This window comes from Castor canadensis, chromosome 2 (assembly GCF_047511655.1).
Source record: "Castor canadensis chromosome 2, mCasCan1.hap1v2, whole genome shotgun sequence".
NCBI lineage: Eukaryota > Metazoa > Chordata > Mammalia > Rodentia > Castoridae > Castor > Castor canadensis.
The window spans coordinates 135,646,718-135,663,582 of record NC_133387.1 but is presented as its reverse complement, the minus strand read 5'-3'; the positions used below and the strand labels follow the sequence as shown (position 1 = coordinate 135,663,582).

Below are 16,865 nucleotides of genomic sequence, written 5' to 3'. Positions count from 1 at the left end.
GAGCTCAGTAATCTTATGTTACCAGTGGTCATAGCAAATGGATGACAAAATTAAAAGCTGCACCAAGTTCTCCAAGTTCCTATGCCATACTCTTGTCTATGATGAAGCACTCCCAAAGTGTGCCTTCCACTTTCATCTTCAAGCTTCCAACCCAGTGCCACCTCCAGACTCTACGGTGTTGGTATGCCAAACCCCCTCTCATCTGAGACCTCTAGTTCCTTTGGCTAGAGAAACCTATGGTTTACTTTAAAAACTAAGGGAAAGGTATTTTTTTAAAAACCAAACAATAAGCATTAGTGTAGATTTTGGCTTGCAGGTTGGTTTAGTTGACAGGGTAGATGGGCTCTTGGGACCAGGTTTCTCTCTCTCTCACTCTCTCTCTCTCTCTCTCTCTCTCATGGTTCTAGGGGATCAAACTCAAGCCTACATCCCTATCCCTTAAGGACCCTCTCTTTTATCTCCTACCTGTGCTAGAAGAGGGCTTTCTTGTCCCTGGAAATTCTTCCATCTATTCTGTATCCTTCCTATATCCTCCCTTGAGGGGTTAAATTAAAATTTGTCCACTCGGGTTCTCAGAGTATCCCATGGAAGGAAGAATCATTATACTCAGTTATGTATCACATTGCTAACTCCTACACTTCTAAAAGCTTCCATCCCTTCTGAAGAGGGGAAGGGGCACATTTCAAAACACCCTATGGGGACCTCCTACAGCCACATACTCTGGGGGCTGGTAGAGTGGCTTAAGTGGTATAGCACCTGCCTAGAAAGCATGAGGCCCTGAGTTCAAACCCCAGTACCGCCAACACAAACAAACAAAAGTCACATACTCTGAAAAGAGAAAGGCATTCACAGAGTGAGGAATATGCAGCATTTGATCCTTGGCCCTTTTCCCATATTTTGATTTTAAAAAACTTTTCCACTAGTTTCCAAGGGGGATTTTACACGATGATACTGAGGTCTCAAAGTGCTAGCAAATTCTTGATGTATGAAACAAGGGTCTCCTAGGTGGTTCCAGGAATCTAGATGCTTTTTCTGCAAATCATTGCATTTGTGTATATAAAGAAAGAAACTGGGGGAAACAGAAATAATTAAGACTTTGAGCTCTAAAACTCTCAGGAATTAAGCCTCTATTCTGTTTACTAGCTGCATGACCCTGGCCAAGACACTTAACCTCCATGACACTCTGTGTCTTCACCTGCAGGGAAATAAGTGCTCTGGCACTGATTGAGCACTAACTATATGCTAGAACTATTTGTCTTAAGATTCAGGTGCTTTCCATGTATTATCTTTTTTAGTCTTTACCACAGCCCTGTGAAGTGGGTGCTATTATCATTCCTATTTGTTAGGCAAGAAAATTGAATCAAAAAGACATTAAGTAGTTTGCCAGAGACCATGTGATGGTGAATAGTGAGGCCAGGATTCAAAAACAAGCAGTCTAACCCCAAGACCCATGCTTTTAATCACTACCTTCTTCCTAGAGATGTTGCAAGAACTAAGTAAGCTAGTGTAAGTCAGGTCTCTGAATAGTGCCTGGCACATAAATCACCCTTAAGTAAATGTTAGCTGTGGTATAATATTTAGCTTTGTTGTTTTTTTCACAAGAGATATCTGGACCAGAAAACAGACTTTGGCATAGGATAGTTTCCTAGTGAATGTCCCAAGGCATGTATCTTTCAATTGAACTGGCAGGCCTCAGAAATTACCTAAACAATCTACATGCCATGGGTCACCTGGTTCAAAGATGGCCTAAATACCTGGTGAAATTTTTTGTCTGACATGAAAAAAAAGGTTCTTCAGACTGAAAAGAAGTATGAACTCTCAGAAAAGAATGTATACTGAGTGATAGCTAGCAGAATCACAGGCAGTACTGAGATTATAAATGGGTCATGTTTCAGAAGTTCATTTGGCTATTGTTATAAACTCTAAATAATAGAAATAAGGTTGCAAATTGCATTTACATTCTAAGCCTATTTTAGCAGATCTATTTAGCCCATTTTAAAGTTCAGTGATAGAAATCGTGCCATTAGTCCAAGGGCAGATCTAAAAACAAGAGCACAGCTGATAAAAAGAAGAATGAACAAAAAAGAAAAGAAAGGAGGAGGAAGAGGTCAGGGAAGCAGGAGAAGGAGGAAAAAGGGGAGGGGAAAAAAAGGAGAAGAAGAAAGGAATCCTGATACAGAGGAAAATTGATATATAGTTATCAATTTTCTAGTTTCTTATTTCTGTGTAAAAAAATACTCTAAAGCAATAAACGTTTATTATTGCTGGGCACTAGTGGCTCATGCCTGTAATCCTAGCTACTTAGAAGGCAGAGATCAGGAAGATTGTGGTTCAAAGCCAGCTTGAGACCCTACCTGGAAAAAAAAAAGTGCTGGTGGAATGGCTCCAGATGTAGGCCCTGTGTTCAAACCCCAGTATTGCAAAAAAAAAAAAAAAAAAAAAATATATATATATATATATATATATATATACATATATATATTATCTCATATAGTCTCTGCGAATCATCTGCAAGTGGCTTAGTTGGGTAGCTCTGGCTAAGTCACCCTTGTGAGGGTTCAGTCATCTGAAGGCTTTGCTGGGCAGGAGGTCCACCTCAGAAGATTCACTCATATAGCTGTTGGCACAGAGCCCTTTCCATGGGGCTGCTTGAGTTCTTCAAGAAGTAGAAGCTGGCTCCCTGCCAAGAGTGAGACTAAGGAGGCAAGAAATCCAAGAGTGGGACTAAGGAGGCAGCTGCGATGCTTTTCCTGACCTAGTCTTGTAGGTCACAGTCACTTCTGCCATGTTCTATTCATTATAGGTCATCCACTATTATTAAATGCCACCACAAGCAACGGGAAGGGAATGAAACCCCACTTCCTGAGGGGCAGAGTTATCACAGGACTTGTGAACATATCTTAGGATCATCATACAGAGTTGTCTTCCATCACTTTCTCCAGGACCTAGTGAGACAAAAAATAAAAACAAACTGAGATGCATAACGAAGCTTGCTGAAGCACCCAAAACAACCCATGCTTTTGTGTGTGTGTGTGATACTGGGATCTGAACTCAGGGCCTCAGCTTGCTAGGCAGAGTGCTCTACCACTTGAGCCACACCCCCAACTCACAATACAAGCTGTTATTTCAATTGTTCTTGAAAACAGCCATCCCCTTTCCTTTGATAAAATTTTATTTGAAGAATTTATACAAAAGGAATATGATGACACTCTTGAAATATTTGCTTCATTTATAGCTGTCTTTAGTAGGATTTCAGACATTATTACATAGTGAATTTTAAAAACTGGGTGGATTAAACACATTTGGGGTTAGAGTAGCAACCCTTAGTAAATGCTTCGCTGCTGATGACCATAGTGTCATGGTTAGCGAAGTTCTGGACAATAGACTTCCCTTCCTACTTTAGGAAGGGGTGGAGGTCCTCTGATCCAGGTTTCCTAACTTGACTGTGACTGCAACTCTGTGGGAATATCATGGGCACTCAGAACTGAGGAGGGATAGTTCTGGAATCCAAAAAGCAGTCAGTGTTCTCTTGGTCTTGAGACAGGCACAATTCTTAAGTGTCATCTGAGTCTTTGGAGGAAAATGTTGGTTCATGTGACTTTTTATTGTATTTGTGTGTGTGTGTGTGTGTGTGTGTGTGACCTGAAATTTGGCAAGACCTGTAGACTGTTGCAAAAATTAAATATTTATAAAATACAGGATAAATAGGAGTTTGCACTGAAATTCAGCTGAATTATTCTGACAGTGTTATTTTTAAACTTGAGTTGGAGAATATAATGAAAGCTTAAAAGAATACACTCACAAAATTTTGCATTTAAGATTAAGGTCTACAAGGGCTGGCGGAGTGGCTCAAGGGGTAGAGTGCCTGCCTAGCAAGCATGAGGCCCTGAGTTCAAATCCCTGTACCACCAAAAAAAAAAAAAAAAGATTAAGGTCTACAGAGCTCCCTTAAACCCATCCAGGAAACCTAGATGAAGAATCTTTAAGGCTTCCTGGTGCTTATCACAGGCTGTGTTCTTACACTGTAAAGACAAAGAGGAGGAAAAGGAAACCTACCCTATATTCACTTCAACACAGGCTCTGTGCCTAGTCTGTAGTGTGAATGGGAAGACATGGGGTGGGGGAAAAAAAAGAATCTTTAAGACTTAAAAAAAAAAAGTAATTGCACTTGGGAGGAGGGAAGGAAGCTCACCCCCCCACACACACACACCAAAAAAAAAAAAACACTTTAATCTTTAAGACTCAGCACATAATTCTCTTTATTTTATATATACATATAAAAACATATATAGCTAAACAGAAGTCTCTCTCTCTCTCTCTCTCTCTCTCTCTCTCTCTATATATATATATATATATATATATCTCATCACCAAAAGGCAAACAGATAGCTCTAGTAGGTTTTCTGTGTTTGGTTTTAACCTTTAGTGTAATACCTTGGGTGACAGAAGGAACGTGGCAGTGAACACACAGAAGACAATACATATTTGCTGAAGATCAACAATAAACATAGAGCGAGACCCAGAAGGCAGGCGACCATAGCCCTGTCCAGTCCAGTTGACCCGCTGTGCAGCAAATTTCTGCCGACTTGCTGGAAAGACAGCAACTGCAGGAGGGAATAAGCTGCTCGGCTCCCCCCCTAGTCAGAAAGCAGCAAATACATTTTGGCAGAGCATCCGCAAACCAAGATCGGACCCGAGATTTCCGAGGCCCATCTTGGGTGGGGGGAAACTCCAAGCAGCAGCACCCAGCCCTGGGGGGACCATTCAAATCCGCCCACCTAGCCGACAGACCCTAAGTCGGCGCGTGCTCGCCTGGGGGGAGGGGGGAGGCCGAACTGGGGAGGGGGGAACCGAGGTGGGCGGGACCCGGAGCGCGCGAGGAGCGGAGGGCGAGGAGCAGGGGGCCCTCCCGGCCCGGCCCGGCCCCGCCCCGCCTCGCCCCGCCCGCGTGGGCGTTCATCCTTGAGCCGCGGGCGCCCAGCCCTGAGCCACGGGCTTGCGCGTCCGCGCGCCGACCCCTCCCTCACGCGCTTCGCTCTCCCGGCGCACGCGCAGGGCGGGGAGACGCGGCGGCCACGGCGCCGGCCCCGAGCCTGTCAGAGCCGGGGAGCTGGCCCTGAGCCGCAGGCGCGAGCAGGGCCTCCCGCCCACTCCCTTGCCATCCCCGGGCCGAGTAGCGCGAGCCGGCTCCCGCCAAGCCCGCCGCGGTGCGGGGAGATGAGCGGCGGCCCCGTGGCAGCGCCCCAGGTAGGCGCTTCGCCCCCTAGCGGAGCCCGGGGCACCTCGGGCCGGCCCTGCTGCCCCGCCGCCCTCGGCTTCCGAACTTGGGGGCACTGTGGGGGCGCCTCTCGTGGGTAACGCGTTTCGTTTTCTCCAGGATGGGGAGGGACGCGCGGCTCTGCGGTCGCGAACACGCACGGCCGTGAAGTAGGAGCCGCCGGCCGGCTGTCCGTCCCCGAGCCGTTCGGCCGCGACCCCCGGCGTCTGCCATGGCCGGCTCCGGCGCGTGGAAACGCCTTAAATCTCTGCTAAGGAAGGACGACGCGCCGCTGTTTCTAAATGACACCAGCGCCTTTGACTTCTCCGACGAGCTGGGGGACGAGGGGCTTTCTCGGTTTAATAAACTTCGAGTCGTGGTGGCCGATGATGACTCGGAAACCCCAGAACGGCCTATTAACGGGGCGCTCCAGGCCGACGATGACTCCTTACTGGACCAGGACTTACCTTTGACCAACAGTCAGCTGAGTTTGAAGATGGACCCCTGTGACAACTGCAGCAAACGGAGAGAGCTGCTGAAGCAGAGAAAGGTGAAAACCAGGTTGACCATTGCTGCCGTTCTTTACTTGCTTTTCATGATTGGAGAACTTGTAGGTGAGTTGTGTGGCCAACTCACTTTCTGTTTACTCTGTCTGCCTGAGTTGTCTTTGTCAGGCTGGCGGGAGTGACACGTTTTGAGGTTGAAACTGTCTTTTTTAGGAAGGTTGTTAGGTATCAAGGTTCTGTGTGCCCACGAGGTGAAAAGGAAGGCCTCGGGATTCCAAAGTGCAGCTCAGCCTTAAGTACGACATAAACTCCCCGAGATATCTTTATCTCCTAGTGCTGCAAACACCCTGGAACCCAATGGGGGGTGAAGGACATGATTGATTTTCATTGCATGTCTTCCTCTTTTTAAAAAAAAATTCTGATCAAACCCCAGGTTACTTTTTGCAATGTTTAAAATAGTGAACAATGCTAAAATTACTTAGAGTCGAAGAATTCGATTAACGTCATTGTTAAGGGACGTTCTTGAACACCTGCTCCACCTTTTTCGTAGGTAAGGATTCTGAAAGTCCAGAGAGGTTACTTGGGAGGCTACTTTGGTGGTTAATGAAAAAGCTGCATCTACAGTCCCAGACTTGAATTTTTTTTTTTCTGCATTTGACTCATTTGGTCTCTTTACACCATTTCCTTTTGAATTTATTTATTTGGAGGTACTGGAGTTTGAACTCAAAGCCTCATGCTTGCTAGGCAAGTGCTCTACCACTTGAGCCACTCCGCCAAGCCTGTTTTTTGTAAGGTATCTTTGAGATAGGGTTTTGTGAACAATTTGTGAACAATTTGCCTGGGCTGGCTTCGAACTGAGATCCTCCTGATCTCTGCCTCCTGGGTAGCTAGGATTACAGGCATGAGCAACCAGCGCCCACCTTTCTTCTGAATTTATAACCACAAAATTTGCAAAATTCAATACTGCCAACTAACATGAAAGTTTTTCATTATAAAGAGAATCTGAAATGAAGCAGAGGGTGACTCCACACTTTTATGAGCTTTATTCATTTTTTAATTATTGCAAATACATATATAAGATAAAGTCTTAACTTGATTATTTTTACCATCATGTTAGTGTATAGTTGTCCATATCCAAGGGGGATTGGCTCCACGCCCCCTTCTGAATACCTAACTCTGAGGATGCTAAGTCCTTTATATAAAATGATTCAGATATTTGCAAATAACCCACATACATCCTTCCATATGCTTTAAATCATCCTAAATTACTTTTAATACCAAATACAGTGTAGATGGTGTATAAATAGTTGTTATACTGTTGATGGAATAATGACAAGAAAAAAGTTTGTACATGTTGAATACAGATGTAGCATTATTCTTTTTTCAAATATTTTCCTTCAATGGTTGGTTGAATCCAAGGATGCAAAACCCTCAGATCAAGGGGCTGACTAGTTGCCAACTTCTCTTAGTAATAGTTTATAAAGTGATGTTAAAGCAGGTAGATGATACTCCCATGTTGTCTTGTAATGATCAACCATAACAAGAATAGAATTGGCAGCCCAGATTGAAAATGCTGCACTGGAAGTTGTACCTAGAAAAATGATACACGTTTCCTACCTTATTTCATACCACTCTTCTTCAGTGTTTACTTCAGCCATGCTGATCTTTCTCTTCACAGGACTCACATAACTCTTTCCTGTGCTTAAGGTTTTCACAGTGGTTGATTCCTCTTCAGTGGCTTGCAAACTATTTTTTACCTCACCATTGTAAGAAATACACTTAACATTGTGATTCATGTAGGCATACATACATACCTATGTATGTACATATACACATTCACATGTGTATAAATATATGCATAGTTGAAACAATTTTATGCAATGTATTCTAATATTTTTTCAATTATGTTCCAGCCCACTAAACTAATTTCATGGTCCTCTTTTAGGTCAGAGCTTCACAGGAATTGCCTTTCCTCAAATCTTCTCTTGGTTAGTTCCTTGCCATTCCTGTCTCATCTCAAAAGACATCCTTGAGAGACCTTTTCCTGACTTCTAGAGTAAATCTCTTGTTCCCTTTTCCCGCTTCAACTTTCAAAACCCTCAGCATTTGAGATTATCTTGTTGTGTCTTTATTTAATATCTCTATTCCTCCACTGAAATATAAGCTAAATTCCCAGCACCTACAACACTAACTGGCACAAATTAGACACTCAATAAATAATTTTTGTTGAATAATTCCTTTCTTTTAGAGAATTATAAACTGTAAAGAACTTCAGAGATAGAAGAAGCCATTACCAGATGGGGCATATTCTCAGCAGACTAAGATTTAGTAACTTGCCCAAATTCACGTGACTGTAATGTTAAATCATTCAGACTTTGTGGTTTTTAAGTTAATATTTAATATTTGAAGTTAAAGTAATCACATCAATCACAATTTTCCCCACTTAAAATTAATTTAGATGTTATTTCACTTAAATAAAAGTTATTAAGGTATAATTGACCCATCTTCTCATTTCTGAAATATCTTACTTGGTAAATGTTGTTTTGTGAAAACCACAATAAATATTTCCTTTCAAATAATGACTTTATTTTCAAGTATAGAATCTTTCGTTAAATAATGCAGAGATAGTACATAGGATAGGCATTCACAGCAATGTTCAGAATGTTATATAGATTTAGAATATATAAAATATTTGTTCAAATGTGTCCAGAGCACTTAGAAATAAAGCACCTATGGAAGTATGGAGTAATAAAAATATGAAGTAATTTAAAGACCTGAAAGAGGAGACTTGATTTTGAATCTTGGTTCTACTACTAATTGGCTGTAAGATGTTGGACACGCTCACTTCTTTTCTTCCTTCCATTCAGTAAGTACTATTTGAGTGCCTACTGTATACCAGGCACTATGCTACATGTTCTAGATATATAATAGAGAACCAAACTATTACGATTTCTTCTATCTGAAACATTTAATCTAATGGAGAAGACAGACATTAAATGAATAACTACACAGTTAAATTTTAAATGCTGATTGTCTTAAGTGCTATGAAGAAAAAGAGTGAGAACTGTAAATAGTACCAATAGGACATAGCTTATGCATGAGCCAGGTACATTTCAACCAAAAGAATAGTAGTTATCCAAGCAAGGAGAACAGCATGTACAAAGGTCCCAAAGCCTTCAATTCTTTAAAAGAGACTAAAAAAGAAGGCTAGAATGACTGGAATGTAGTAAGCATGAAGGAAAGAGGCAGGAGGACCAGATAAGCAGGTCCTGAAAGGACACATTGAGAATTTTTAAGTACAATGGGAATCAAGTAAATGGTTTAAGCAGAATGACAGGATTTACTGTTCAAAACGATTATCCTGGTTGTCTTGTAAAGAAAGCACTGGGTATAAGAATGGGAGCAAGTAAACTGTTGCAGAGGTTCAGATAAGAAACAATTATGGCTTAGACTAATGTAGATGTAGAAAAATGTACTGATTGAGTCTAGCTGGCAGAGTGGCTCAAGTGGTAGAGTGCCTACCTAGCAAGCAATGAGGCCCTGAGTTCAAACCCCAGTGCCACCAAAAAAGAAGAAACCATCCAGAGAGAACACCGATAAAATTAGCTGATGTCTTGGATGTGGGGGTTGAAAGCAGTGTCGGGAATGATTTTGAAGTTTCTCATCTAATCCTCCAGATGAATAGAAAATCATTATAATGTGGGAAGAGAATGTAGAGCAGGATTTGGGCATGGGTCCAAGGTTGTTTTAGAGATGTTAATTTGCATATGTGTATGAAATAGTCAAGTGGAGATGTGTAGTAGGTTATTAAATCTGAGTCCATGGTTCAGCAGAGAGGTCAAAATAGAGAGGCAGTAAGTGATACCACAGGAATGGGCAAAATTACCTACAGAGTCCAGGTCCTGTGGAACTGCAACAGGTATCTCAAAATCCAGGGAAACAAAGTACAGTAGTTCTCTCCCTTTACCTTGATTTTCACTTTCATAGTTTTGCTTTTCATGGTTTTAGTTAGCTACAGTCCAAAAATCCTAAATGGAAAATTTCAGAAATAAATAATCCATAAATTTTAAATTGCTCACAGTTCTAAGTTTTGTGACTTAATCTCACACCTTCCACCTCCATCCTGCCAGGATGTGAATCATGACTTTGTCTAGGGTATCCACACATAATAGGATCTGACCATTTGCATTTCTAAGAGATCCCAGGGAATGCTGGGATCACATTTGAGAACTACTACTCTAGAGAATCCTAAGTAGTAGTTGTACTACTACTTGTACCAGGTATTTCTGGAAGTGTGTGTGAGAAAGGCTAAAATTAAGGAAAGCTACTTAGAATCTGTTTAACAACCAGTTGTGATCATATAATTATATAATTATTATCCTCAGAAATAAGAGAAAATCATGTATCCAGGAAGTAAGAACAGGTTACTTTAAAAAAAGAAAGTCAGGCTTTTTTTTTTTCTCTTGGTGGTGGTACTGGTGTTTGAACTCCAGGTCTTGTGCATGCTAGAAATGCACTCTAATCATTTGAGCCATGCCTCCTGCCTTTTTTACTTTATTTTTCAGATAGGGTCTTCTGGCTTTTTACCCAGGCTGGTGTGGACTGCAGTCCTTCTACCTACTCCTTCCACACAACTGGGAACACAAGCTTGTGCTTGTTGGTTGAGATGGAAGTCTCTTAACTTTTTGTCATGGCTGTCCTCAAACCTTGATCCTCCTGATCTCGGCTTCCAAGTAGTTGGGATTACAGACATGAGCCACTGCAACCAGCAAGAAAAGAGCTTTTGAACAATAAAAACATAATAGAACTTTCTTAAGTTCTAGAGAAAAGTTAGAAAGTGAATTAATGTACTCTTGCAGAGTAGAGTCAAAAATATGACTAATAACAGAGAAAAGGCAAAAATTTTAAATACAGTCTAGATTCACATGCAGTATCTGTCCTCCCTTTGTCTGTGAGGGACACCTTCCAAGATCTCCAGAGGGTGCCTGAAATCGCAGACCAAACCTTAATCTGTCCTCCCTTTGTCTGTGAGGGACGTCTTCCAGGATCTCCAGAGGATGCCTGAAATCGCAGACCAAACCTTAATAACATGTCTTAATTCATTTTCTGTTACTATAACTGAATACCACAGACTAACTTGTAGAGTTACAAGTTAGGGTTTATTCAGCTCATACTTCTGAAGAATGGGAAATTTAAGATCACATCTGGTGAGGTCCTTCTTTACACTACCCAGAGCAGTGCCACATATCACGTGGTGAGACAGTGTCTTCATTCAGTCTCTCTTTTAAAGTGACAGTCCCATTGAGCCCCACCCTTACAGCCTCATTTAACTTTAATTACCTCCCAAAGGTCACGTTAACTTTCCAGCCTCTTAATACCTCACAGTGGGAATTAAATATCAACATGAGTTTTGCTGGAGATATTCAGAGCATAGCACATGTAAACAGTGTTTATTCTTATACTTTACTGTCAATCAGAACCTGTTTTCTAAGTACCATCTTTTGTTCCTCTATTCAGAGACATTGCTATCCATGTCCAGATTAATTTTTACCTGTTATGTTGAGCTAATGCACATTTTATAGATTTCTTCAGTTTTGTTTAATATTCAACCCCTCCTCAGTAAGTGAACACGTGTTTTCTTCAGCTTTGTTGTGATTTAGGGATCATGGTTATTGATTCACTGTTTAATAGAATTAATAGGTTGAGCAAAAGCTGTAGTACTAAAACACATTTCTCTTTATATGTTTGCTGCCAATTTAGCAATTTTTACTTTTTTAAAGTTATTGACTCCTTGGAAAATCTTTTAGTAGAAATGGGCTTTATCACCAGAAATTTGTACAGCAGACTCTCCATATCCATGGGCTCCACATCCATGGACTCAACTATGGATCAAAAATATTTAAAGAAATTACATCTGTGCTGAATATGTACAGATTTGTTTTCTTGTCATTATTCCCTAAACAATGCAGTATAATGACAACACTTCCATTGTATTGGATGTTATTAGTAATCTAGAGATGATTCAAAGTATACAGGAGGATATGTGTACATTGTATGTAAAAATACCATTTTGTAGAAGACACTTGAACATGCACAGATTTTGAATAGGGGTTCTAGAACCAATCCCCCACATATACTGAAGGATGACTGTACACATATAATATTTTGCATAAAATTTTCAGAATACTTTGATTTAATTGTAGAAGGATAAAGACTTAGTTCACAATTTATATTTTGTGGAATGCTAAGTATTTCAGATTGATTATTTACATTTTTAAAAATTGTTCCCTGTCTCCTTACTCTAAGGTGGCTACATTGCAAATAGTCTAGCAATTATGACAGATGCGCTTCATATGTTAACTGACCTAAGTGCTATCATACTCACCCTGCTTGCTTTATGGCTGTCTTCAAAGTCACCAACCAGAAGATTCACCTTTGGATTTCATCGCTTAGGTAGGTCATTGAAGTTTCTTTTGATTTTATAGTAAAACCACAATGAACTGTGACCCTGATTAACTGAAACCTTTACAGCAATAACTTGTTTGAACAAAGCAAAAGAAAGTAGAGATTTATCTAAAAAAAGGTATATTTATCTCAGTCCTAAGTAAATAATCTACACATAAAATTATGTGGTGATCATTCATCTTCAGATGTTGCTCCCTATGTCCTAAAGATGTCATCAGAAAAAAGTTTACTTTTAGTTTATTGAACCAAAGAAAACCATTTCATTTTAACTCTTTAATGAACATTACTTCTTCCTTTCACTTCAGGAATTTCAACCAAAGCATCTGAAGCCTAGAGTTTAAGTGTTATTATATATAATATGTGCAAAAACACTGTGTGACTGACTTTTATCATAGCCATTGTGTCCACAAAATTCTGCACATGCACTCATTTTTATTGATCTATTTTGAACAGACAGCAATGGTTAATTTTAAAAAATTGAAATCATACATTGTATACAGCTCTGCTTCTTATTGTTAATGTGCTTTTAAATTTTTTACTTATTTGAAAAATATGAAATAATTATACTATTATATGAACTGCCGTATGACCAGATACCATTTGCATAGAGCCCAAAAGTTGACATTTACTTGCTATTCAGCAAAATGTGTTTCAAAGAACCAGAGTTAAATCTAGTAGTTTTACTTTGTAGGAACCCTGTACTCTTGGCTAATATATCAATCATTCTTTCTTTTTGTTACTTTTTGACCTACCCTGAAATCAGCATCTAGATCTTTTTTAGTCACTGAGTCTTCTAGTACAAAACTTGACATTGTACCTCAATAGTGAGATCCAAGTTGCTATCTAGAGCATCAGGTTGGGAAGTTGTCTGGCATCCCTACCTCTCAGCACTCTCAACTACTATACATAAAAGCTAAATCCCCAAGTGAGATTTTTTTTTTCTGTTTAAGCTACTGCATAATGCATTCAAAAATGTTTCTTAAAGAAACCCCACAACTTTCCAACATATTTTGTGGTCATTTGTTTATTGGTTACTTTGCCTTAAAAATTATTTTCAAATGTTAATTTTTTATGATTTAAACACCCATAGTTTAAGATCTGAAACCTAAGCATATCATCATGGAATTGGGATTTTTAACTTCTAACCCTGTTTGAGAGAGTTCATTTCATTTAGTCCTATGGCTCTTCACCTGTTAGAACTATAATGAAAATAATGGAACCCTCCCCCAGAAAAAAAAATGCAGTAACAGAACATAGAAGTTGCTACACATACAAGTTAAGAACTCATAGTCAAGTTGGTGCAGGTGGCTCATGCCTGTAATCCTACCTACTTAGGAGGCAGAGATCAGGAGGATCGTGGTTTAAAGCCAGCCCTGGCAAGTAGTTCTCAAGACCCTATCTTGAAATAACCCATCACAAAAAAAGGGCTAGTGAAGTGGCTCAAGGTATAGGCCCTGAGTTCAAACCCCAGTACCACCAAAAAAAAAAAAGAGAACTCATAATCATCAAATTTCTGTTAAATACTGTTTATTTTGCACAATCACTTTGGTTCCTTATAGATAACAACCACTGTGAAAAGATGAGAGAAAATAAAACTGACTGGTCCTTTTGTATCCTTGGAAGTTTCTATAGAAAGTTAAATTTTTCTCTTAAAAGTACTAAGTTACAAGATGGTGGACAAGACTCAGCATTTGACTCCTGTCTCTTTGAGAGTCTATTAAAATAAAACCTAGAACTACCAAAACAACGAAAAGAACCAGATAAGTTGTATCACCAATAAACAAGACACTTCCATAAATCCCTAGAAGTTACAAAGTGAATAGAAGTGAGTTCAATGAGGAAACAAGCCAAGAAGTAACAGCCTAGAGAATACTATAAACTAGAAACTTGATCAACCCAATAGATCGCCAAAGATGTCTAAGGGACAGAGATGAGCAGAAGTGGGAATTGGGACTGGAGACAGGAAAGATTAATAGAATGACTGTAAATGGCAAGCTGCTGTGTATTTCTACTGTGTCCTTACCTCTCTTCCTACTCCCACCCCCACTCAGGCAGCTTACATTTTCTTCCATGTAAAACACCAGATAATTCTTCTGAAAAGAAATTTAACAAAATGTTTCAGAAAGACTGAGATTTCCAGTGTAGATAGTGATGCTACAAATAACCCTTATGTCTACTAGAATTCAAGATTCTGCAGCAGCCTTATAACCTGGTTCCCTACCTACTCACCCTAAAGTAGTACACTTGCCCTCGTCTGCCATGCCCTATACCTCACTTTAGTAACCATTTTAATTTGCTCCTGGCCTGTCCTTCCAGCATTTCCTTTTTGGAAAGGACACTTTCTCTATCCTTCTCCCTTAAATGTGAATGGACAACCAAGTGTTTTTGCAACATATGAGAAAAAACAACAGTATGAAGGAAAATGAGCAAAACTAAACTAACAGAAAAATTAGAAGAAAAATAGATAAATAAGAAAAGCTTCAAAATTATTTGACATACACAGAATAATAAACAATCATGTTTTTAAAAAAGAAACATACAAAACTATTTGAAATGAAAATATTATTGCTGAAATCTTTAATTCTTTTTAAATTTCTTTAAAAATATAGTCAAGAAAGTATCCCAGAATATAGATAAAATGGAATTGGAGGAAAAAGTTAAAAACTATAGAAAAACAATCTGTGAAATCCAAGGCCTGCTATTAAGAATCTCAAAAAGTAGCACTTCAAAAATAAAAGGGAATTAGACTGGGGATGTGGCTCAAGTGGCAGAGCACCTGCCTGGAACTCAGGTAGGCCCTGAGTTCAAACCCCAGTACCAGCAAAAAAAAAAAAAAAAAAGGGAATACCTAGTGATACGGAATTTCTTTTTGAGGTGTTAGACATTCTAGAAATAGTGGTGATGTTTGCACAACCTTGTATGTATACTAAAAAAACAAAACAAAACAAAACTGAATTTTACACTTTTAAAATGGGGAATTTTATCTTATGTGAATTGTATCTCAATTTTTTAAGTCTTCTAAATATAAGAGGAAATTATTAAAAACAGGTAGTTGAGTGTTTTCCAGAGCTGGGGAGTTACTCAGACTTCACACTAACTGCACTTTTGGGATCTTCTTTTTTCTTTTTTGTATTACAAGCTGTAATGAGGATGTATCTAGATACAGACCTTGTTTCATTTTTATTCTACTGTTTTAAGTAACGGTAGAAATAATGGAAGCAGAAACTTGTGTTGACTTGAGGATTCAAAACAAAACAAAGATATATAGCATTTGGTGAATAAAGCTGTAAATCAAAGCAGCTGGTATTTCTGAGTTTCACAAAGTACTGTTGCATCATGAGTGTTCTGAAATTCTGAGATATGTTTACACTGGCCACAGTTAAACACAACAGCTCTGTGACCTGTTGAGATTTAGGTCCCAAAGAACACTGTAGAAGGAGTCCTCCTCTGAAACTTCTGCTTTATTGCTATTTTTGCTGAATTTTGTTTGGTTTTGATGGCATGGAGTGTAGGAAAGTGGTTGGGCTTTTGTGGTACTGTTAATTTATTTTGTATGTATGTAAAACATGTTGCAAAAGTCACTATATATTTTTTTCTTTCTTGTCTTTTTTTTTTTTTTTTTTTGTGGTACCAGGTTTGAACTCAGGGCCTCACTAGGCAGGCGCTCTACCTTGAGCCACTTGACCAGCCCACACATAATATTTTTTAGAAGAAGGTTTATTCAGAGAAGTCTTTTTTAATTATTATCATAATATTGTTGTACTGGGCATACATAGTGACATTTACAAATGTGCTTACAATATATCTTAGTTAAATTCACCCCTCCGTCATCCTCCTTTATCCCTCTTCCCCCAATTCTTAGAATAGTTTCAACAGATCTCATTTTTCCATTTTCATACATGAATACATAATATTTCCACCATATTCACCCTCTCAGAGAAGTCTCAATTTCACTCTGTCCCCTCTACCTTATCCCCCTACCTCAGTCCATATTAATAAGCCACTTTAATTAGTTTATGGTCTACCCTTTCAGAATATGTTCATATTCCGCTTCTCACCACTCTTTCTTATGCAAAGGCAGTATACTATATAAAACCAGTTTCAGACCTGGGTACATGGCAGAACAGAGTTGTACCTCCTGGAGGTCACTTTATACACATAGAGGTATATAAAATCTCAGGTGAGAAGTTTAGAGCTTCAAAAATGGAGAATGACCACCTACCTATTCAGATAAAAACAGTATTCACTTTCTTCTTTTGAACAAGACTGGATTCTGCTTGAGGAAGCAGAAAATTAGATTTGTTAGAAATGTACTCTGTGTTGAAGAACCAAATTCCAAACACCCTGACACTAGTAAATACCAAGCTGTGGTTTAATTATATTTGTCATGTTAGTTCTGTGTTATGTTGGATGTGTTTTCCACTAAAAGATCACATACTCTATAGGCTTTTTATTGGTTCCTACTTATGTATGAACTATTGCTTATATACTTTTGGAGGGAGGGGCGGTGTTGGGGTTTGATCTCAGGGCCTCTTGCTTGCCAGGCAGGTACTCTACCACTTGAGCCACTCCACAAGTCTTTTTTTGTGTTGAGTATTTTTGAACTAGGTTCTTGAGAACTATTTGCCTGAGCTGGCC

General features: G+C 39.4%; 1 protein-coding gene and 2 non-coding genes across 3 annotated transcripts in view; all 3 read left to right on the top strand.

The window, feature by feature from the left end:
• Positions 1-725: 725 nt before the first annotated feature.
• Trnas-aga (transfer RNA serine (anticodon AGA)) lies at positions 726-802 on the top strand. Its single transcript has one exon. It is a non-coding gene; the product is annotated as a tRNA-Ser (tRNA).
• A 3,184-nt stretch (positions 803-3,986) lies between these two features.
• LOC141421146 (small nucleolar RNA SNORA51) lies at positions 3,987-4,116 on the top strand. Its single transcript, XR_012445819.1, has one exon. It is a non-coding gene; the product is annotated as a small nucleolar RNA SNORA51 (small nucleolar RNA).
• A 1,199-nt stretch (positions 4,117-5,315) lies between these two features.
• Slc30a4 (solute carrier family 30 member 4) overlaps positions 5,316-16,865 on the top strand; it is a 29,614-nt gene continuing 18,064 nt past the window's right edge. Inside the window, exons 1-2 of the mRNA XM_074065872.1 lie at positions 5,316-5,870; positions 12,069-12,215. Coding sequence (XP_073921973.1) covers positions 5,489-5,870; positions 12,069-12,215 — 529 coding nt within the window. The 5' untranslated portion in view covers positions 5,316-5,488. The remainder of the gene's footprint in view (positions 5,871-12,068; positions 12,216-16,865) is intronic.